This window comes from Cibotium barometz, chromosome 60, assembly GCF_041138505.1.
Source record: "Cibotium barometz isolate CiBa-2024 chromosome 60, ASM4113850v1, whole genome shotgun sequence".
In the NCBI taxonomy this organism is placed as follows: Eukaryota; Viridiplantae; Streptophyta; class Polypodiopsida; order Cyatheales; family Cibotiaceae; genus Cibotium; species Cibotium barometz.
In genome coordinates this window covers 38,302,244-38,327,570 of record NC_141105.1, presented here as the reverse complement: position 1 = coordinate 38,327,570, position 25,327 = coordinate 38,302,244, and the positions used below count along the sequence as shown (strand labels likewise).

Sequence of the window (25,327 nt, the reverse complement as noted above, 5' to 3'; positions counted from 1 at the left end):
TATCATAATTCTTTCTTTCACTTTGTCAAACCAAGTTTTAAAACATTTGTGGTTTACTATGTTAAAATTGTTAATATATTGTATCCTCCAATATGAGGCCATTAATATTTCAAGGCATTGATTATGAGATTTAAATGATCCGTGAAAGCATGGTAACTTAGGTGTTAGAAAGAAATGACAATAAAGTGCTTTTAAGACTCAGGACTAAATGCCTCATCATCACCAGATTGAGTTGTACTAATAAGCACTTAAAGCATACAACATTAGCATGCTTTTGGAAAGATAATTGTTGTGTTTAAGGGTTGAGTTGACTAGGTAACCCTTGTTTATTAGAGAGTGTTCCCTTGTAAGTCGTGCAATAAAGCCCACAAAATTATTAGAAGCCTTGTATAAGGAACATAATGTTCAAAGCCGTCTTCATTAATGCTACTAATTAAAATTTAGCCATACAATCTAATTTGTTTTTTAAATGACATTATGTGTGTTTTGTTTATCAAATGTGTAAACTCTAGTACCATAAATATTGAACTTATAGTTCTAGAATGTAAACTTGGCTAAAAGCTATGGCCTCTTCCTCTTTTTTCCACATTGTGAAATGGATGCCGCATGGCATAGGGCCCTCAAACATCCTACTCCCCCTTTCTCTTGTTTGTGTTAGGCAACATGACTCTCTCTCTCTCTCTCTCTCTCTCTCTCTCTCTCTCTCTCTCTCTCTCTCTCATCGTAGATTCAAGTAGCATTCCCTTGCTTAATAGATGTGTCATCTGAATCATGTTACTTAATAGAGACATCATCTGGATCATGTGTGTTCCAATGGTTATACCTTCGATAGATTCATGTGTGGTCGAATGGCTATGCCTTTGATAGATTTAGATCCTCTTTGGCATATAAGTGCCAAAGAGAAAGAGGTCATCTTATCTTCTCTCATAATCAAAGAAAGACTTAAAATGTATTTTTTCTACGCATGCTACTATGGTCATCATAGCCTTGTCAAAGAGCATTGGTGAAAAACAAAATTTAAAAATCAAGTGGGGACATACACAAGTGCTTGATTTCTTAAGTGTATTTTTCATATTTGGCCTCCTTGACATGAAGAACCCTCTAAGTTTATCCATTATTTGTACAAAGTAATGCTTGGCTAAAAATTAGGCTTAGCTTAGGTTAGCTACTTGAGTTGCAAACTTCTTCTTGTGCAACTGGCTTGTTCACACGTGGCTATTGGTGGCGAGCACACATGTGGCTTGAATGCAAGGGAATGCTATGATGTGTATGGGGGAGTGGGTGGCAAACTTCTTCTCGTGCAATTGGCTTGTTCACACGTAGGCCACTAGTGGCTATTGGTGGTGGGTGCATGGGTGGCTTGAATGGAGGGGAATGGCTTGACGAGTGGGGCCAGGCGACGCCGGCGTGTGAACATCCCCAATGTAATTAAGGAGTTGTTGATAAGTGTTGGCATGTCTCTTTCACACGGATCATCTTTTTCCACGGGAGAGAGAGAAGGGGGTTTAAATGATTGAACACCTTACCCCCTCCAAAAAAAAAGCAAGATAAGGAGGCCTTTGACAAAAACAAGGGGAAGGAGAGACAAAACGCAACACGGTTACCAAGGACACACACAATTTACAAACACTCGCTCCGAACAAGTCGTTCACGTGTACAACGTTGCATTGCATTATTTCCTACTGATTAAGACAGTAATGCGGCCTTCACAGGCCCAAGGGTGGGGGCTTTTAATTGTGAGATCTAATAGAATCTCCACATGCAGTTCCGAGATCGCTAAGTGTGTGGGCAGCTTTGATTATTTCAGCTGCGGGACGAACGTCATCGAACCGACGCTTTGAAATCCACACAAACAAAAAAAAGAAAAAGAAAAAACCAACCCCCTTCGATTACCTCCTCCTCTGCACGTTTCTTCATCATCTACATCTACATGTAATTAAATAATCCAAATTTGTGTCTATTGGCCGTGCAATATAATATTTTCTACAGTTTATATACATGTAATTAAATAATCCAAATTTGTGTCTATTGGCCGTGCAATATAATATTTTCTACAGTTTATATACATGTAATGTAGTTTCATAATGCAAGTTTTGGATCTAGTATCAGTAAATATATATCCATATTCTATATATCTATATGAAGTTACTACATTGTACATTATGTTGCTATCTGCCAATTGAATACTTGGCCAATGACCTGTAGTGTATATAGCCTGCATGAAAATATAATTGATTATTGCATCATTGCATGAAAACGAATTGAATATATAATTGGTCCAACGAGTGATTGCAATTCAAATGCACGAAAAGGCTAAGGAGGTGACATGCCAACCTTGTCAAGGGCAAGCTTGAATCATGCATTATTATAGTTATATATAATCCGAGTTATTTTGTATACACTTTTTGGGGGGGGGGGGTGTGTGTGTTTTTTTTTCTATATATTATAGAATCCGAGTTATTTGGTGTATATTTTTTATTTCGATTTGTAGTGTGTGTGTTTTTTTTTTCTCTTTAATATTGAAACGAGCTACTTTAAGGCATTGCCCTTTGATTTGGGGAAAAAAATCAGTGTTTTTTTTTGGGTTTTGCCCTTGTTTTATTTTGATTTGGGAATTTTTGTTTTTGTTTGTTTGTTTGTTTGTTTGTTTTTTTTTTGGGGTGATTGGGATAAGCTCCCACGAAGGTGGATGGGAACAAAATTTTGGGGGCGGGTCCCTTTTTTCGCTCTTAATTTCCTTTAGAGATTTGAGCCGTCTACGTGAGAAATATGCTTGTCCTCCCTCCCAACCGCAAAAGCCTCCACAAGTACAAACAATGCATGCCCTCTTTTTCACTTCAATCAAGGGGGGAGGCCACGCAAAAATGTACTGCTCTGCCGATTTCTTTGCGCCTTAACCAAAGGTACTGCATGTGCAAGTTTCAAAGACCTCCCAAATAAAAAAACAGATAAATAAATTTATATAAAAAAAACCTTTCCATTTTGCACGTAGCATTAAAAGAGAAACTTGGGTTATGAGGTGATCAAAAGATTGTACAACACGTAATAAAATAAACGATTGTGAAATTCATTCTTGCAAGTAATAAGATTAATAAAGGTAATGCTTGAAAGAAACCTAGTAAAAGATAGAGAAAATATCAGGCTTATAATTAAATGTTCCTTGAAAATACCAGAACTTGTTCAATTTCTGGAGAAAAAAACCTTTCTCAAATCGAGGGAAGAAGAAAAACACCTCCTCAAAAATTTGAAATTTTAATTATTAGAAACACCTTATTCAAAATTACAATTTCCTCAACAATTCGTGATAAAAAAGATTAAGGGCTCAGTAAAAATAATTTCCCTGATATGAGGTGGGTGCCCTTTGCACTGCACCGATCAAAGCTTAAGATATTAATAATCTATGTGTACTTTGCATTAATCCAAGTACCTTATCACCTTAAGCTATCGACTCCCCATCACCCAAAAAAAAAAAACTTACGCAAATATGATATCAGAGACTACAAAGCTTACGCTATCATCTATGTACCTAGCGTTTTGTTAGCTCTTACTTAAAACCAGTTTTGCATTGATTTGCGCTCCTTTTATAAGCTTCCCTTCTCCCCTTTACACACACACCCGCCCCCCACACACACCCCAGTGCCCACCTCTCCCCGAACTATCGCACACAACCACCTACCCAGACAGAACACACCAGAAATCTCGAAGTGGGCACCTTCTCCTGAATTCTATCACGAGTCGCCAAACCATTGATTATCTTATAGATAGCAACAATTAGTTGTTCATATAATCGCTGCGTTAATTTGATCCGCAGCTTCCGCGTCAATTAATGGATGCGCAAGAGGGCACCCCACACAGCAACAGCAATATTAGCCATTCAGTAGTTCTTGCTGTGGAGCAATTCTATACTGACAAGCTCTACAGCTCTGCACAAGTCCATGATGAACAAGGTAAGCTTTTAATTTTGTCGTCGTAATTTATATATATATACAGAGCTAGCTAGCCAAAGGTTGGGATCAGTCTAATATTGAGATAAAGAGGTGTAAATTATGCTTAATTAAGTACACCATCAGTGATTCGCTGCAGCAGTAAAGTAATTAATCCAGGATATTTAATTGATGATTGATTGTTTGATGAAAGTTGGCATCCTTGTATGATGATGATGATGTGCAGGAAACATGAAAGCTATGGAGACTAGCAGCTGTGCGAAGATGCCTGTTGGATCAGCACTGGGCTGCAGCGCCGAAGGAGGAGCTGCTGATAAGAGTACAAGATTGTTCGGAAGAGGCCTTGTATACTGGGTTTTGATGATCGCAAGCAGCGCTGCCTTGGTTTTTGGTTTATCTTCTGCAACTCTGTTGGGCCGTCTCTACTTTGTACATGGGGGCTCCAGAAGGTGGCTTTACACATGGATAGAATGCACAGGCTGGCCCATCCTCCTAATCCCTCTAATCTACTGCTATCGGCGCCAATCCATCAGGCCAAGCCCCCTAACCCTCAAGCTAATCATCATTTACCTCGTTATGGGTTGCTTAACCGCGCTTGACAACCTGCTCTACTCTTGGGGCCTCTCCTACTTGCCTGTCTCCACAAACTCTCTGCTCTGCTCTAGCCAGCTTGCCTTCAACGCAGTCTTTGCTTATGCATTGGTGGGTCAGAAAATATCCTCTTATATGCTCAACTCCATAGTCATCATCACCATGGGAACTGTCTTGCTTGGTGTCAGCTCTGCCTCTGATAAGCCCCCAGGTACCACAGAGAAGCAGTACATCATCGGCTTCGTCGTCACCATCGTGGCTTCCGCGTTGTTTGCACTGATGCTCCCCCTCGTAGAGCTCATATACAAGAAGGTTGTGGGTAAAGCCAGTTTTGCAAGAGTGATGGAGGTGCAGGTGGGCATCTCTGTGGTGGCTTCTGTTTTCTCATTGATTGGCATGTGGGTTGATGGTGATTACCAGGCAGTGAGGAAGGAGGCCATGTCATTTGATTTGGGTGTGGCTGCCTACACCAACACCCTAGTTTGGTCCGCAGTGGGGTGGCAGCTCTACTTGTTGGGCGGGGCTGGGATCATCTTCCTTGCATCTTCCCTCATGTCATGTGTCTTCATGACTGCCATGATCCCCATCTTGCCGGTCCTCGCCGTCGCCTTCTTCCATGACTCCTTCTCTGCCCTCAAAGCCATAGCCATGCTGCTGTCCATCTGGGGCTTCATCTCTTACCTCTATGGTGGTTATCTTGAAAACAAGGAGGCCAAGAAGATCTCATCACTCCCTCTTAGCTGTAGCTTATTATAGTGATTGATTGATTTATTTAAGGTGGTGGTGCATTAGCGCCTTTCACTAATCAATAACCAGCTTTCTGGTTGGGTTAACATGAGAAGCCTTTTCCTGCAAGGTGTGCCCATGAGCGGCTTGAGAAACGGTTTGTGGGTCGGCTTGCTAAACCCGGATTAGTGCCGTCAATGGGCAGATTAATTGGAGTTTGAAGATGGAGCTAAATTGCTTTGATAATTTGTTCAAGGTGGCAGTAAAGGCGACATTAAGCAGGGGTGATCACTGTACGTTACGGCTGGGAAGGTTGAATGATCAGGCTAATTAGCAGCAGCTTACGGATTAAGCAAGAAGCTCATAATTAATTCAGGCCCATGGGAGGCGTATATAAAAGAGAAAAGTGGAGGATTGACACCAAAATCTCATAGCTAGAGGGGGCAAATCTGAAACATTCTCATAGCATGGGCCTTACTCTTGCCTTGTAAAAGTCTGACAATATATGCAAAGGAGGGATAGAATCAGAAACAGTGCATGTTCGAGGAGGCCCGGTGTGTGTGTGTGTGTATGTACATGAAATGGACTGGTGTAAAAGCAAGGGGGCAGATTTTCTTTGGTCTGCTGTAAAAGCAAGGGGGCAGATTTTCTTTCTTTCTTTTTTTTTTTTTTTTGCACATGGAGCTCACACAACACCCTCCTCCTCTGCCAAAAGTTTCATCCTTTGTTATTGTGTACTATCGTATCCCAAGAAAGGTCCCCATTTTAAATCTTTGAGAATCCAATCTTGTACCCAAGAGATGTTGCAAGATAATGAGCAGTTTTTATGTCATTTCATTCCTTTCCAAGTACTCCTCCTATTATTTGACAACCATATTTATACATTCATCCACAAGTGGTTACTTATATATCGATCCCACCTCTATATCCAAGTGCATCTAGATTTTTAAATGCCATTACTATCCATTTATTTATCATTGGGCTTTTCTATTTGGTTTTTAATAGCCTTCTTTAAATCGATTCCTAAGGGCATATGTATGAAGACTAGGTGCTTTTGGTTTTTACTTTGTCTCATAGTGCATCTTTGAAGTGACGTGTGTGGTCGTTCATACACTCTTTTAACGCCTTTAGCATGGAACAATTGTTTAGGATGGAGTAAACTAGATTTTAGAATGATGACATGAGATTGATCTTATAGCTTTGACAGTGGGGATGCTTATTCTTTTAATTTGATTGCTTGCGAGATTGATCTTATTGCTTGATAATGATAATGCTTATTTCTTTGGTTGAGTGCTTGAGATCATAATGTTCAAACTTACTAGAGCCCGTGTTCAGACCATGCCCTCTAACATAAAAAACCTTTAAGACCCATCCTTCACAAAAATAAAAAATAAAATTGTTGATTGAATTTGAACATTGAGGTGCTAAGAACTATGTGTATGAAATATAAAGCCTCACGCGATGATTGCAATACATGGTAGAGGAGGTTACAAAAAGTTCAAATGAGTATTTGTAACACATCGTGGATAGTATGTATATTGCGATGCACACATTTAGTGTTAGGTAGTCAAATAAATAACATGTGATTTGTATGCATTGTGTTTTTTTTAAGTCACAAATAGAGAGTAAGGTTATGTGACGAGTCAACATCTGTATTATTATATTTTGGATGGCTCTTGAATCCTTTTAAAAAATGATAGTTTTAAAAAAGAAACACAATTTTTACCATGTTTAGTCTTGATCACGCTTAACTTCTTCACTTAGGATTTATAAATTCTAGCTCATCTCTTTAAACTTAAAGTATGGTACATGCATTATATCCAAACTCGGGGAGTTCATTATATGTAAATCTAGTATATCACGTGCGTTCAGGGCTTATATCTAAAAACTCCTTATCTATAGATTTTGCATATTTAAAATTAACCCTTTTTCAATACAAATATGTATTTTTTTTCAAAATCCTATTAATGGTGTCCTTTTGTAAATATATTTCTCTCAAAAAATTAAAGAAAAAATATTCTTCTATTGAAGGATAGGTTATATACTTTATAAGTGAATCCCCCAAGAATCCAAATAAGTCATTACATTACTACTAGCTTGTCTTAACAAAGTGAAAAAGAAAGTAAGAAAGCACTAAACTCAAAAGATTGCATCTTACTAAGCCTCGATCAACACAAGCCTAATTAAAATGAGATGGATAATTACAAAATGTAGGCATATATAGCCATTATAACTTGATAGTAATCTTAAGGTAGATTAAACTCATATCATGATAACAATTCATCTAATCCAAAACCAACCAACTTTTTCTTAAAATAGCACTTCAGATAATTTGGGAAAAATCCCATTCCCATTTGAAAAATGGGATCATATCCAAGATTTTATCGAATCCCCTCATGTGACATGTCATTGGAAAGATATTTAAGAGTAGAATCTAAATCTAAAACCTCCGACAAATTTGGAGTTAGTTTGCTCAAGATATGGCCAAAACTATATTAAAAAGTTGATTCCCAAAGTGTGAGATTTTTTCCAAATTATTTAATATTGTATTTTAAACCTAATTATGGCATTCAACTATTCAAAACTGTTTTGGAAAAGTATATAGATTGGAGTAGTTCTCACTTACCAAACATAACCAGCAACCATGAGAGCCTTTATCCCTCATCTATGTGTAAAAAATATTTGAGAATGGTAGAAAATTACAAGTATTAAAACATATAGGATGACTGTTTGATTTGTATACTAGTAAGAATGTGTAAGCTTATAAGTACAATGCTCGTATAAACCTAGAACACTCACAAAATGCATGATCTTTTTTAAAAACACATCTTAAGCACAATGCAAGATTATGACAAAGAGGAGAAGAGTTTATTGTTGCATGATGCAAAAGTATAAGGATGGCAGCATTCCACAATGCTCCACACCCATCCACAACCATGCACTCCGATGGTGGTGTTAGATTTGCTAAGAGTGTGCCTATGTGGTAAGGGGGTACACAAATAGTGATGATTTTTGAATTGTGTAGACAACGGCTTTCTAATGCATCTAAATATGCCTGGACAGTGGAGACATGGGGGGTGTCCATGACTAGATTTTACGTAAATCCATGATCATAGTCAATGCCACCATTCATAATGTAGACTCGACCCACAAAGAATCATTAGTAATTACTCCATCTCCTGCGGACATCTGAGCTCATCAAGTTGGGTCCCTTAGTGTCAAGTCAGTGTGTCCATGAGTAAAGTCTACCTCCTCCATGTGTCCCATTTTCCAACTTATAGTCTACACCTACCTATAGCCTATCTAGTAGTGTGCTAGACCTACCGAATCCATCTAGCCACTAAGGCCACTGTTAGGTGTCTAAACCAAGCTTATGTGTCAAGTTATTAGCCATGTATTCTCCTTATAATGGGGGTCTTACAAGTTTACCTATCTTAGTGCATCCCATTTTTGGCTAACAGTGTACACCTACTACTTGTAGCTTATTTATTTTAGTAGTGTGTCATATCTACCTTGATACCATCTAACCACTAAGGTTGTTGTCTGGTGTCTAAACCAAGCCTATGTGTCAAGTTGCTCAACCATATCTACCTTGATACCATCCAACCACTACTTAAGGTTGCTGTCTGGTGTCTAAACCAAGCCTATGTGTCAAGTTGCTCAACCATGGCTTCTCCTCATAATGGGTCCTTATGAAATAGATCTTTCTAGAAAATACCCCTATTTGATGAAGTGTCCAAATTAGCCTCTACAACTCCAACTCACATCATATTTGATAGAGAGATACCTTAATACCTAAAGCACATACACACTAAGCCTTAGCTCCAAATTCACATGGTAAGACCCCTTGCAACCCTATCATATGTATGTAGCTTGGCAATTTAGGACTGTGCATCCTAATCTCTAAATCCTCAATAACTCAAATCTCAATGTGCTTAGTGCAAGTAGGGAACACTAGATTCTTTATGATGGCCATGCAACTCTTATCATCGCATTGCAACACCGTTGATTGCACTGTTCCCATATCTTACCTAAGGCACACTACTGCATAAGAGGTGAAGCATGTATCCTTAAATGTCGAAGAGAGAAGAACATTATAGCAATACATTTGGCTTGACCAATGCCCATTAGGCATTTTTTGGACCCAAAGAGGGCCTCTTGGATTAACTTTTGATTAGGAATGGACCAATAGGAAGGGAGCCGGGTGCACATTTTTGACTTCGACCTAGGCTTTGGTTTGCTAATGGGGCCTAATTACTACTCTTGTCTCCCTACCTCTTGGGCCCAAACTTAGAGGTCCCCCGACCTAGAATCGCGCAGATGAAAAACCCTAAAAATTGATTTTTTTTTAATTTTTTCCCAAAAGTGTGTTTTCCCTCTCAAACTTCCCCCCAACATACTGTAGGTTTGGAAAGCTCATTTTAACTCTCTAAAGCTCCTCCCTCTCCATTGCTGCAGAAACTCTATCCCTCTTTAGTCTACTCTAGGTTCAGGAAGCCTATTCTCAAACTCTAACCCTCTTTTAAGCTTTCCATTGCTGCATTGAAAACCCTGAACTTTCTCTCCTCTCCACTCTTCTGTTGTAAAACAAGCTTTTCTTTTCCCTTCTTCTCTTTTCTTACCACCATGGCCTCTTCCAGTAATGTGAGAAGACCTAAGGAGAAGGTGGAAGAGCTTGTGCTGCATAACACAAGAGATATGAATGGAGTTTGGGCTCCAACAAGATTCAGGGTTAGGGCTTGGGTCTACATGTAGCCAAGCTCTAAGGGACCACATCGAGTGCGTCCAACTGGGGAATATGCTACATTATTGGAAGGGGCGGCTACATGGCTTCAAGCATACTAAGAAGAAGGAAGGACTGGTTGCCATAGTGCAACATGTGTATAACCTTGGAGACCTGTACATTCAAGGCCAACGACCAAGGTTTCCTTCAAATTGTCAGTGTAACATAAACATAGCTTTAACAACATGCTAATATTGGATTTTTTGTTTTAAATTTTCTTATGATTCTCCATTTTCTTATGTCTCTCTGCTGCAGATATTTTCCCCTCTAATTATGTTGAGGAACAACCACTCCAAAGCCTCACTAGAGTTTTCTATGCTATGCATGCATCCATTGGAGAGGCAATGTTTATATCTCAAAGCCCAAGTGATCTTGTACACACATACAGAACAATATCTTTTTCTTTTCTCACTCATTTTGTAGATAAAAAACCAAGTTTATTTGGCAAGCTAGAAGAGATCCCCAACCCCCTCTTAACAATCCCGAATGGCCCAAACCTGATGCTTGGATCATCTTATACTTAAAGTTTAAGATGGTAAGTGATATCAAGACATCACTCAAGTTTTCAAAGGCATCTAGGTTAGTAGGGCTAAATTGGTTTTGTCCTTTACATGTTTTTGTGCACATGTTCAATTCCATGCCAATTCCATGAGCGAGTGGCAAGCAAGCAAGCATTGGAGCCTAGCAGACCTGCGTCAACACTTTAGCATCATGGGCTTTGACAATGTGAAAGAGTCAAGTTTCAAGTTGATGAGAAGAAAGATATATCTAATTCCACTACATGTCTAGAGTTAACCCTTACACTTTCTGGTTATTGTGCCACTTTCTATATTTTTACAGATTGGGAAGCGTAAGGAGGGGACAACCATGGTCTCAGAATCATGGCAAATGGGGGACCTTGAATTTTCAACAGCAAGGTGCATAGCCCTACCAACACATAGTAGGCATGTGGAAGAGCTTGAAGATGAACTGAGTATATGGGAAAATAGCCTCTATTTTGATGCACGTGAGGGGCAAGAGTTTCAGAATCGAGGTGAAGGCAATGACAAGCTTTCAAGTCAACAAGGAGATGGACTCGATCAACATGAAGTAAATGTCACAAGAGGGCAAAAAATGAAGACATTATAACAATTTTAGATTAGATGACATGCTTGTAATTTTGTAGCAGGCTCTTTTTTTATTTAATTAAAATCTTAATATTTTTACAAACTATAATTTTTTTGTCTAACGGTCTAGTGTAAAAAGGCCAAACTTTAAATTTTAACTATAAATAGCCAAAGGTGCCTTCTTTCTCATTTTTCACGATAGAAACCAAGCACGAGCTCACACTATCTCTTTGCATTCACATGGCTACCCACTTTGACAACTTCTGTGAGTTCCTCTCCACCACCTCGTGGGCGGGCAAGAGCGAGCTCTTTGTCATGTTCTCTCGTGAAATCGACTTTGAAAAGTCACTCGCCCTTGCATCCCAACATTATGAGACGCATTGCATACATGGAGCAATACTTGGCTCCCCACTGCATCTCCTTTCCCCATTGCCCCAATGATCGATGGGTGCCTGTTGAGCTGCTTAAGTACATTCAACAATATGCCCGCCCCTACATCGAGCGCCTTGAATGCTTCATCAACATCTGCATCCCCACAGGAGCTTACTGTACCTTCAATAAGCAAGAGGTGAAGAGGTTAGGGAAGGGCAATTTAGGAACTAGGTTCCTCTCGTAGCTTGCCACTTTTACGTTCCTCATCAGCAACGATGAGGATTAGGATGAGGAGCCTGCATTGCAGTTGTTGGCAGGGTATTTGAGGGATGACAAGGAAGTGAAGGAAGTAGGAGAACGAGTGCTGGTGTAGAAGAGCAGCTTGCATCAGACCACTTTTCAGAGGGTGCACAATCTACAGAACTAAACAGCCCACTGTAGTAGAAGATGCGGGGCCATCTTCCCCACACGAGGAGAGCAAGGTGCTGCCAGAGCTTGAGATCAATCTCTTGAGCACCATTGTGGTGGAAGGTGAAGAATACTTATTTCTATGACCTTGAAAAGACAGCTGACTTGAGAATGGATGAATGCTTGGGCATTATATGCACGCGATGTGAGGTGGACCTTGATACGTCCAACCTCGGTCCTCACCTAGATAGTGCTATATTACCCCTTGGAGAATCTATTTTACAGAGACAGTTGCTTTGGTCAAGGAAACTGTGGTTGAGACTGCGAAGCAAGCCCTAGTTCTAGAGGAGGAATTCACAACCTTACAAGACAAGCTAGAGGGATACCCTTGCTGCTGGAGTAATGGAGGAGACCAAAGCACCAAAAAAGGATGAGGCTAAGTCCTCGATTGACCTCTCCGCCCCCCCCACCAGCACTTTGGCAAAAGAAGACATCGAGCAAGAGGTAATAATCGACCTTTTACAACCTAGAAACATTTGTAATTATGTATAGAAAAATATTTTGATTTTTCCTTTGATTATAGAGGGTGGTTGAAATTGATGCATTTGCTGGGAGAGGCGGCGGTAGCAGCAGACCAGGCCAAGGTCCATGGACATGATGCTGCATTGGTGCACTATCTTGGTCAATTCCTATGGGGGATGGCATCGCCATTATCCATAGGGACTACACCCCTCAATCTGCCTTCACTCTCTTCTTTTTGAAAGCCCTCTCTAAGGTGCTCTGTGTAGCCTCTATGGCACAGAGCACCAAATGTATAGTTCTGATTAAAAAATCCCTTGCCTTTGATGTTTTTGGTTCTGGATTTAGAGGTAAGCTTCTTGCTCGTATAGGTATAGCCAAAAGCATAGGCATAGAGGATCCTCAAGAAATAGCCCAATCACTCCTTAAGCACACTCTGCCCAATAACAAGAGAAGGAAGCTCAATATTGTAAGAAAGCTTTTGTAAAGATGATGTATCACTTCTTATTATGAATACAATACAATTTTTGCAAACTTATTTTCATCAAGTAATCATTGTTTTTTCTAGTTTGTACCATCAATGTTTTTGTGAATGCATCAGAAATTACCCTGGGAGTCTGGGGGAGTAGTGCCAAAACAGTGCGAATTTTGAGCCTGCACCACTGTTGTAGAGCCCGAATTTGCACTGTTTTGGCACAGCTTTCCCAGCCCTTCAAGAGCAATTCTGATGCATTGGATGATAAATAATGTATTTTTATACATGATTAAATGTATTTTTATCTTGTAAATTACTATTTTCCATAATCAATGTACTCAACTTGATTGTAAATGCATCGAAAATGATTCTGAGTGGCTGGGGGAGCAGTGCCAAAATAGTACGAATTTTGAGCCTGCACCGCTGTGCTGTAGAGCCCAAATTCGCGCTGTGCTGGCATAGCTTCCCCAGTCCTCCAGGAGTAATTCAGATGCATTAGATGACAAATAATGTATTTTTATACATGATTAAAGGTATTTTTATTTTATAAATTACTATTTTTTATAATTAATGTACTCAACTTCATTATAAATGTATCAGAAATGATTCTGAGTGGCTGGGAGAGCAGTGCCAGAACAGTGCAAATTTTGAGCCTGCACCACCGTTGCATAGCCTAAATTCGCACTGTTCAGGCATAGCTTTCCCAGTCCTCCAGGAGCAATTCTAATGCATTGGATGACAAACAATATAATTTTACACATGATTAAAGCTATTTTTATTTTATAAACTATTGTTTCCTATTGTTTCTTATAATTAGCGTACTCAACTATTGTTTCTTATAAATTATTATTTTTATTTTATAAACTATTGTTTCTTATAATTAGCGTACTCAACTTTATTATAAATGCATCAGAAATGATCCTGAGTGGGGGAGCAGTGCCAAAACAGTGTGAATTTTGAGCATGCACCACCACTGTAGAGCCTAAATTCGCACTGTTCTAGCATAGCTTTCCTAGTCCTCCAGGAGAAATTCTGATCCATTGGATGACAAACAATGTAATTTTACACATAATTAAAGCTATTTTTATCTTATAAACTATTGTTTCTCACAATTAGTGTACTCAAGTTCATTATAAATGCATCAGAAATGAATTTTACACATGATTAAAGCTGTTTTTATCTTATAAACTATTGTCTCTCACAATTAGTGTACTCAACTTCATTATAAATGCATCAGAAATGATCCTGAGTGGCTGGGGGAGCAGTGCTAGAACAGTGTGAATTTTGAGCCTGCACCATCGCTGCAGAGCCTAAATTCGCATTGTTTTGGCATAGCTTCCCCAGTCCTCCAGGAGCAAATCTGATGCATTGGATGATAAACACTATATTTTTACACATGATTAAAGGTGTTTTTATCTTATAAACTACTATTTCTCACAATTAGTGTGCTCAACTTCATTAAATGCATCAGAAATGATCCTGAGTGGTTGGGGGAGCAGTGCTAGAACAGTGCGAATTTTGAGCCTACACCGCCGCTGTAGAGCCTAAGTTCGCACTGTTCTGGCATAGCTTCCCAGTCCTCCAGGAGCAATTCTGATGCATTGGATGATAAACACTATATTTTTACACATGATTAAAGGTGTTTTTATCTTATCAACTACTATTTCTCACAATTAGTGTGCTCAACTTCATTATAAATGCATCAGAAATGATCCTGAGTGGCTGGGGAAGCAGTGCCAAAACAGTGCAAATTTTGAGCCTGCACCGTCCTCGCTGGTAGAGCCTAAATTCGCACTATTCTGGCATAGCTTCCCCAGTCCTCCAAGAGCAAATCTGATGCATTGGATGATAAACACTATATTTTTACACATGATTAAAGGTGTTTTTATCTTATAAACTAATGTTTCTCACAATTAGTGTGCTCAACTTCATTATAAATGCATCAGAAATGATTGTGAGTGGCTAGGGAAAAGTGCCAGAACAGTGCGAATTTTGAGCCTACATCGCCATTTGCAGAGGCCAAATTCGCACTGTTCAGGCATAGCTTCCTCAGTCCTCCAGGAGCATTTCTGATGCCTTGGGTGACAAACTGGCACATGATAGACACTCCATAAACAAACATGATGACACCAAGACATTGTAAGAGAAACTTAAAATTTTAATTATCAGAAGGTTACAAATGAAAGCCAGATAGGCTTGTTACAAAGGGGGATTTGAAAAAAAAGAGTTGCTTAAAAAAAAAGGTTATCTAAGATCTCTAGATCGTGTCTCGCTCGCCTCGAATGCGCCGAGCTAGTTGCATGTCCTTGGCAGATATGGGAATCCTCTTTGCATGTATTGCAAGGAGGTTGGTGTCTTCAAAAAGCCCAACAAGGTAAGCCTCGGAGGCTTCTTGCAATGCTTCAAGGGCAATCCCCTGTTGCACACAGAACTCTGTTCTATATCGTTGAAAAATCTCCTTCACTGTACGAGCGAAAGGGGCTCTTCTTATCAGCAACTCAGTATTCCTCTGATAAAACTTGATTTCTTGTAGAGTCCTATGCCCTTGGCGCATCCTTCTTCTTGGAGCTCTCTGTGTTGTGTTAGTGCGTTTGCGAGGTTGGGACTTCCTTGGCTTGAAGAGCTTGACCTTTCTACGCTTGAGCGCACTTACAGGAACCTCCTCTTGGTCTCTCTCATACTCTGAATCCTCCTCCTCCTGTTGTTGTGGTACCTATGTATCAAGTTCCTCCCGGGTAGGTAGGGGACCGTGTCCTGGTAGTAGGGTCTTGCCACCTATGGTTCTGCGCAATGTAGGAATGTTTTCACCAACCCAGTCGAACTGCTCATCATCGGCCTCTCTGTCTTGATCTCTGGGGTGGCTGCATTATGGGGTCTTCTTCACACGCTTGCTCCCACTAGAAGGGCTTGCATGTGTGTGCGCTGGTGTTGCTGTGGGAGGAGGGTTGGACTCTGGTGATCCCATTGGGCGTGTCCTAGAATCCAAGGGGTCACTCTCTTCCGTGGTGTCGCCAGTATGTGGTCGTTGGGTGCCTTGCACTGTGTTTTGTGAAGGCATGGTAACATATGTGGTGCTCTTGGTGCGTGCCATATCCATGTATGACTATGCTAACATGGTGATGTGCTGGTGTCCTTACGTGGGTGTCTACGTAGATCTTGAGCTCAAGCTCTCTAAAAAAGTGAAATGAAAATGAAGTGAGAGAAGGAACTATTAATAGTTTTTTTTAAGGGCAAAAAAAAAACCTAACTAAACTTATTTTCTTAGCCTTATTACATCAAGATTTATGCTGGTGCGTGCACAACCCAACGCCTCCCTTGTCTCCTCATTCGTGCATGCCAAGCACCATGCCTATGGGCCTATGGGGAGCATTGGTCTGCAACCATTAAAGCCGAGCATGACTTTTTGCATCCTTGCATGCCTCTTGCGCAAGCTTAGATTGTTGGGCCCACTCCCTAACCAATATCCTTCCAAAGGTTGTGCGATAAAACCAATTGAACATCTCTTGTAGATAGTTTGTACATGTTCCTCCTATAGAAGCTCCACCTCCATGTCTTGTATTTTTGAAATAAACCCCTCTTGCTTTATAATGTGATTTCTCCTTGGGTACTCCACATGGAGAATATGGGTTTGCCAAGCTCCACTTGTAGTCAATCTTCTGCAGTATCCTAACAAGCCAAGCTCTCCTTCACCCCAACAAATTGCATAAAAGATGATAAATTACGAAAAGGAGGGTTTGCTCTTAATGGAGGGTCAACTGGATAGAGATGCCCATCAACCCAAAGATCTACATTTTTCTACTTAGCTATCCTATGAGCTTGGACAAATTGTACATCAGTAGGATGGGTTTTTTTAGAGCTGCCATACTCTTCAGGAATATAAATGTGTAAATCAACCTTCCGTTTTCTAGCTTCACGAGGGGGGGCTACACACACAGCTTGCAAAGGCTCCATAGCTAAGCAGAGGAAGAAGCTAAAGCAGAGAGATCCTCATAGGGGGGGGAGAGAGAGAAAGAGAGAGAGAGAGAGAGAGAGAGAGAGAGAGAGAGAGAGACTGTTAAAACTTTACTGTTGCTTTCTGCAGGTTTAACACAAATCCGTTTTTCTAAGTGAGAGTGAGAGAGAGTGAGAGAGTGAGAGAGAGAGAGAGAGAGAGAGAGAGAGAGAGAGAGAGACTGTTAAAACTTTGTTGTTGCTTTTTGGAGGTTTAACACAAATCCGTTTTTCTAAGTAGAAAATGATATTTTTGATATACAAATATACTAACATGGAGTTTTTCATCAATAAATTACATTTATGAGAAAAATTAAAGAAATAATAATTTTTGGGGTTCCCACAATTTCGGGATCTCATGGATGTAGTGGTTCTTCCTGACAGTTAGTTATGTTTATGGGGTTGTGGAGGGACCTGACAGTTAGTTATAGATGTACTGGCTCCTGACAAGCTTCTGACGACATGACCCTTGAATTACAAGCTTTTTGGAGGAAAAAATTTATTTTCATCATACATATTGGTTGGGTGGTGTTTTTTCCATCTCAAAATGTAAAAAAATAAAAATAATTTTTTATAAAACTTTTTGGAGCCCACCTAAATATGAGAATGTTTTGCTGATGTGGAAGGGAGATATGGTGGAAGTTAATGAGAAAGGAGATTTCAAACTGACAAGAAAGATTCAATTTGTAGAGTGAAGATAAAAAAATTCAAAAAGTAAGAGAGAAAGTATGAGAAAAGTCAAAAAGTAAGAGAGAGAGTATGAGAATATTCCCTTTAAAAAGTGAAACTAATGGCTGATGTGGCAAGGCAAAAAATAGGGGTCATCATAGCCTTTGTCTCCCTTAAGCCTAGCTTTTAAAGCTCTAATCCCTTAAAATTAGGAATCCTTAGGAGGCCCTTTTTGGGTCCAAAAAATTCCTAATGTCCCTACGACCTTCTAAAGCTTGATGTGCACAACCTTCAAGGATCTTCCCCTTCGGAAGACCTTGGAGATATTCATTGACAACCTATGCATGCACTCCAAGTGGAAGGAGAATCTCTCACATGTTTTTGAGGGATGAAGACTCTACCACATCTCATTAGACCCACTCAAATGTTAATTTTGGATTAAACTTGGTGTCCTTAAACACATTTGTTAATCCAATTCTAGGATTAACAAGAGCTACCACCATTATCTTACATCAAGGAGTCACGGTACATACACCAAAGGGTCATATATATTCAAGATATGAAGCAATAGTGTCCAAAGCTATAACTTGGACGGGCACCCGTAATGGTGTAACAGAGTATTTATGGTGATTCCCGCTTCAAGAGCGAGTGGTAGCAAGATAGGATGAAGTACTAAGTGATGTACCTCATGGATATATTATGAGAGTAGTTATTGTAATAGCATTAGGCCTCTTATTAGGCCTCTTATTAGGCCTCTTATGAGCCTGTAGTGCCTAGCCGACCATAGTTTAAGTGAGTGTGAATACTTATGGCCATGTATTAAGTGAATTTCTCTCATAATACAACATACTCTCCCATTTTGCAATTGAGTCTTGCTCTTGCTAATCTCTCTCCCTAATGCATGCTAATGTGTGTGAGTGAAGTGAGGTGAGAGAGGAGGGATGAGGACCCATAGTGCAACGCATCGGTGTGACAACGCTTGCGAAAGACACGGTGGAATTGCTTCTCAAGGAGTTGTAGAGCTTGGAGACCTCAAGGGTTACGAGCTTGGCCATTGGAAAGATCCTCACGATAGTTGCGGTTCACCAGGTAATCTCTTTTTGGATGTGTTTCAAGGAGGGTTAGGCTGAGCCATAACATTTTTGGCACCACTGTGCCGGGGAGCCATCCCTTGTCTTTTCTAATTGTTTTGCCTCTAATCTATGCATAACCCATTGCCCATTATCTTGATTAATGATTTTCCATGAAAAAGATGTGGATTTAATGGTGATTTGTGTGAGATTTGGTGTAGAATATCTCTCTTTTTTGTTTTTGAAAAGAATGTTTTTTGCTTAATTTTTATACACCTCAGCAAAATGGTATTGCTGTGAGAGAAAGAATAGAGTCATTTGTGAAGTGGCCAGGGCGATGCTCAATGAAAAGAGCTTGCTAGACTATTATTGGGCAGAAGCATGTGCCCCCAGTGTGTATATACTTAATAAGACACCCACAATAGCCATACATGGAAGTACGCCAGAGATGCGGCTTACAGGTTTTAGGGACACCTCAAAGTGTTTGGGTGCATAGCTTATGTACATGTGCCTAATGAGAGAAGGAGGAAGTTGGATCAAGTGTGTGTTTGTTGGATATGCACAGGATCGCAAGGCATATAAATGTTACAATCCACAAACTAGACAAGTGGTTATCTCTCATGAGATGTGGTGTTTGATGAACTTGCTAGTTGGTACAAAGCAAAGGATGAGGGTGTCATTGATTCTCTTGATGCTGATATGCATGTGAACTTGCCACAAGCAAGTTCTATCTCTATGTCTGGGCCAACAGAGTCTGAGAGTAGCACTATACGTCCATGGTCAGGACACTTGAGACATGAGAGTGTGAGCACCGGGAGTAGTGCTATGGATAAAGGGAAAAAGAAAGTTGAAGGAATTGGAATTACAGGTTATGAGTCATCAAGTTCAGAGAGTTTGGATGAGGAACTTGGAATACCAGTTTTACACACACCTGGTGCAAGGCAGGATAGATATGTGCCTCCACATGCTAGAGTGACAGGTGTTCAGAGTGATCCACATGCATTGCGGAGATCCCAAAGGGCCAAGTATCCAGTTGACAGGTTGACATATCGTGATTTTGCTATGCATTGCGCATATATGACCTCTTTGGTGAAGCATGTGGAACCTACATGCTATACAGAAGCTATTGGGAAGCATGTATGGGAGAAGGCAATGGATGTTGAGATGGACACATTGGTTCATAAATGAAACATGGGATTTGGTTGCGTTACCACAAAACAAAAATGCCATTGGTGGTTGTAAATAGGTTTACAAGGTGAAATGCAAGTCAGATGGTTCCATTGAACGTCATAAAGCGAGATTGGTAGCTAAGGGTTATGCACAAACCCAAGGCTTGGACTATGATGAAACATTTAGTCCAATTGCAAAGATGGGAACATTGAGAGCAGTCATTGCTATGGCTGCAGCAAATGGTTGGGAAATGCATCAAATGGATATGAAAAATGCATTTCTAAATGGTGATATACAAGAAGAAGTTTATATGGCATAGCCAGAAGGATTTGTACACCCAAGATATCCCACTTATGTATGCAGATTAGAGAAAGCATTATATGGTCTGAAGCAAGCACCTCGTGCTTGGAGTGATAAGATGAGCATTATATGGTCTGAAGCAAGCACCTCGTGCTTGGAGTGATAAGATGAGCCGATATCTTATCTCCCTTAGATTTCAGGTTTCTACAGCAGATTCTTCACTCTATGTGAAGAAAACAGATCATGGGATTGTCCTACTTGTCATCTATGTGGATGACTTGATTGTCACAGGAGATCATGCTACAGATATTATGCATGTCAAGAAGGCATTGAGTAGGCAGTTTGACATGAAAGACTTGGGTGAATTAAGATACTTTCTTGGAATTGAAGTGATCAAAGACCAGCAGGTACATGGTTAGTGCAACACCAATATGCATTGGATATGTTGGCAAAATATGGGATGACAAGGTGTAAGCCAATGAGTATATCTTTGGAGCAGAATGTGAAGTTGCGGGCTGATTTTGGTGAAGAGTTGGATGATCCATCTATGTGTAGAAAGATGGTTGGTAGTCTTATCTACATGACTATCACACGCCTGGATCTCAGTTATGTTGTGGGGCTAGTAAGCCAATTTATGTAGAGCCCCAGAAAACCTCATTTGGATGCAGTGAGACGCATTATGCGATATGTTTACATCTTTACAAAGCCACTTAGCAGGGAGAAGTTGAGTACTTCCGTACTATGTTGGGAGTACGTGGGATGAGCTTGAGGGGGAGTGTTGAGAGCTTTGATAGCCCAAGCTCATCTACATCTTCATCTATGGCAGTACATCATGAGCTTGAGAGGGGCTGTTGAGATTCAAGCTCGATGTCAGCTTGTGAGGGGCTATTGAGATTCAAGCTCGATGTCAGCTTGTGCCAGCTGTGCTATGTGCTGGCATGTTAGGTAGGAACATGTGTGAGACATAAATGACCGCGTCCAGCTGGCATGTTAGGTAGGAACATGTGTGAGACATAAATGACCGCGTCCAGCTGGTCATAGTGTGTGGACATTAGCTAGGGTTAGCTGTGTGTGGACACAACACAGTGTGTGTCTTGTGTATTATGGATTATGGCTTTATGCATTGTATGAGAAGGGAGATGGCTTCCCTCTATGGTTAGGGTTTGCTCCTGTGTGTGTGTCACCTCTCCCTCTACCTGTTTTTCATCAGATATTACTAGGGAAGAAGCCAGATCTGGGTGCCAAAGATTCAATCTGCACAAAGATGTAACCCTCATAGAGTGAGATAAGAAAAAAAAACAAAGCCAGATCTGGGTGCCAAAGATTCAATCTACACAAAGATGTAACCCTCATAGAGTGAGACAAGAAAAGAGAACAAAGCCAGATCTGGGTGCGAAAGACTCAATCTGCACAAAGATGTAACCCTCATAGAGTGAGATAAGAAAAGAGAACAAAATCATCATCATGCTCAACGACCTTGCACCGACAAGGACCACCAAAGAAGGTATGGATGTGCAAAAAAAGTAGGATAAGGGAAAAGCTAAGATAGAGCACACCTGGACTATGAAAGAGCAAGATCATCTTCAGAAGTAAATTTAAGAACTACCCTCTTCTTCAGCTCTGCAAGAAATCCCAGTTTTCCTATCCATTGGACTCTCTCGTGAGCACAGTATTAAGACTGTCCCAGTACAAGAAGGCTCCAAGACCGTCAAAGCCTCATCTTTAACTTGGGTACTAGAAGCCAAGCTCATCAAGATGATGCAGAGCCCCTTAACTTGGATACCAAAGCTAAAGAGGTCATTACATAGCAACAGGGGAGTAACATTAGCAGATATACAACTGACTCCAAGGTCAAGTCGTCGAAGGCCAAAATGTGCCAATGTCATAAGAGTTCAAAAGTCAGGTCGCCAAGGGCCAAAATGTGCCTAAGTCATAAGAGTCAAGAGTCAGTTATTACAAAAGGCCAAAAATGTGCCTAAGGCATAAGAGTCAAGAGTCAGTTACAAAAGGCCAAAAAGTGTCCAAGCGTAATTTCTAACATTAGCAGATATACAACTGACTCCAAGGTCAAGTCGTCGAAGGCCAACATGTGCCAATGGCCAAAGAGTTCAAAAGTTAGGTCGCCAATTGGGATGATCGTAGTGATTGCACTCAACACAAGGCATCTCGTTCCTAACTTTTAGAGGCATTAAGGATTTCTGGGTTTGAAGGTTTTTATCCTCTCTTAGAGATGTTGGCTGTAAGGTTTCAAGCAAGGCTGCATAAAATTCATGGAATGTCAATTATTTTGGATCGATCTTTCTTTTGCCATTGCTTCACTTGGTTTAGATGAGGAACACCTCGTAGCATGATCATCTTCTAGCATGTTGTTATCTAAACGTATTACTTCTTTACAACATTGATCAAATGTTTCCGGATTGGATACAATGATCAAGTTGTGTAAGCTGTTATTCTTCAAGCCTATCATGAAACATCTCCTCAATTGAATATCATTTAATTTTTCCCATGACTCACAACGTGAGTCCAAGAGTGTTATCCGAAGGATAAAATCTCTAATAGATTCATTTGGTTCACGCTCAATTGAATAGAGTTCTGTTACTGCACTCCACCGATCACCCTGTCTGGAAAAGCCATGTATAAAGGCTGATTTCAAGGTTTTGAAGTTGGTCTTGATCGTCGGCATTAATGCGATGAACCATCGACTAGCTTTTTCTTCTAAGCATAAGTTCAACGCATGTACCTTAGTGGAGCAGTTGGGATTTCCAAAGGCTTCACATCTTTGTTCAAACATTTGAGTGAATTGAACAAGGTCTATTGTTTTGCCATATTTGCCCATAATTTTAGAAATTTGTACGGCCGTATGTGAGTGCTCTTGTTGAAAGAGACTCAGTGAGTCATTGGGCCACCCCCCTTCCTAGACTAGTCAGTATGTCCAAGGTGTGGGCATCCAGGAAGGGTTGGTACTTATAGGATTTACGAGAATATTAGGAAGCAAGGTACCAAAGCCCGGTGTGGGATCGAAGTGATAGGGGGTGTAAAACTTGATGAAACGCTTGTTATAGGCATGGCCAATGGCATTGGGAGGTGAATTTGTGGCATAGATCTCAATGGCTCGAAGATGTCAGCCACCATTGGGTTCAGTCCTTGTGTAATCCCTGGCAATCTCTTTATCGTGGCAATGTCAGAGTGCCTAAATGCTCCTTAATGAGCAATCATAATTTTTCAAGGGTTTTTTTTGGCTTTTTATATCTCCCACAACCCATTACAGCCTCAAGAGGCTTGGCGTACTCTTCATTGGATCAAACATGTGTCCGTTTGCCCTATTTAGCATGGGCATATATGCACGTGAATGACCTTAGAGATATTTTTTGGAAAAAGTGTATGCTAGGAACTTCCCAGATGGAAGAGGAGGCCCTAAATCGTATTTTCCATCACTGTCTCAAGACGAAAATTTTTTTTGAGAATTTTTTCCCTATTTCGCAGCACGTGTAAAAATGGTTCACGTCGTGAACCAGACTCCATGGAATATTAAATTCGATTTTTTTTTCGCGTGAACTCTAGTTCCGTGAAAGTGTAGAAAATGGTTCACGCCGTGAACCGGACTCCACGGATCCAAGAGCCATATTGCTTCTGTGCAAAAGCTTTGAAGTCCATAAACTTTCTCAACACTTCACTTTTCTCTCTGAGAAAGTAAATCCAAGTCATTCTACTAAAATCATCAATGAATGTCACATAATATAAGCTGCCTTTAATGGATGGGTTTTGTGCAGGACCCCATACATCACTATGAACTATTTCAAGTGGCCTGCTACTCATGTTGCCTTCTCTAGAAAATGGCAACCTTGCCTACTTTCCAAACTGACAGGCATCACAAACATGCATATTTTCATCATACTTGAATCTAGGTAGCCCACTAACAATGCCCCTTGCTTGCATGTTCTTTAACCTTTGTATGTTTACATGCCCAATCCTTTTATGCCACATGTCAATGTCTTGTACCACATTTTGACTTTTAGAGAACATGGCTAATTTCAACTCAGGAATCCCAGCATCCAGCTTAAATAACATGCCTTCTTTCTTGCCTTTGGCAATGACTCTACATTCATTTTTGAAATCCTCAATGAAGCAACCATGCTCATTGAAACGAACGTGTAATCCCTGTTCCACCATTTGACCAATTGAGGCCAAACTTTTTGTAATAGAAGGCACATACAAGACATCTCCCATAGATTTTGTTTCACCATTGTGAATAACCAATGGTACACTTCCAACATGTGTGATAGCATGTTGGGTATCATCTCCTGTTTCCACATAGCCTTTCACCATAGGCTTCATATGCTCAAACCATTCACTGTGACAAGTCATATGGTTTGATGCTCCAGAGTCCATATACCAAGTGTCATCATTTTCAGCATTTGTCATCATAGATCCCACAACATGTTTCATGGCAAACAAGTGATTTGTGCTGCCATCATTACTGCTTGATGCATAATTTCCACCACCATGTTGTGCGTAATGTCCACCATGTTGTGCTCTACCCCCTCTCAAATCATTTTGTTTGCGGAAACAATCACGTGCCATATGACCAAATTTCCCACATTAATGGCATTCCACATTTTGCATAGATGTTTGTTGGCCTTGCCAACGTCCTCTACCACGAGGATTACCTCTGCCTCTCTGAGGTGTATATCCACGACCACCTCTAGCACCATATGTAGGCTGAAAATTCTGTTGTGGGTGACTTGTCCTACCATCCATGACCATTACCACGGCCACGTGATGCAAATCTCCCCCTGCCTCTAAATCCTCTTTGTGAATAGAAAGCCTGATTTCTGCCATTATCATCATGGCTAGTAGATGCATCATGAAAGGAGTCATTGAGTTTGATTTCCTCAACAAGCAAGAGTGAAACCAACTCGTCAAAATCTGGTAAACCTGTACTCCGAACCAAGATGGATGTATCAAAAGACTTACACTCCTTGCCAAGACCACGCAAGGTAATGTCTACCAAATCATCATCAGGCATGGGGACATTGATTGTTGCCAATGCATCTGCATACTTCTTTATCTCTTGTACATAATCATGGATGATCCTTCCTTTTCGTTTCACATTATGAATCTGTTGTCGCAACAACTGAGACTTGCGAGCACTGGTGTCTGTATCAAACAGCTTTACCAATGTATCCCATGCATCCTTGGGATTC

The 25,327-nt window shown here is 40.4% G+C and overlaps 1 protein-coding gene across 1 annotated transcript; it reads left to right on the top strand.

Moving 5' to 3' along the window:
• Positions 1-3,576: 3,576 nt before the first annotated feature.
• LOC147605327 (purine permease 3-like) lies at positions 3,577-6,100 on the top strand. Its single transcript, XM_086794055.1, has 2 exons — positions 3,577-3,947; positions 4,171-6,100. The coding sequence occupies exons 1-2, from the start codon at positions 3,827-3,829 to the stop codon at positions 5,289-5,291; spliced, it is 1,242 nt and encodes a 413-aa protein (XP_086650181.1). The 5' UTR covers positions 3,577-3,826; the 3' UTR covers positions 5,292-6,100.
• Positions 6,101-25,327: the final 19,227 nt, after the last annotated feature.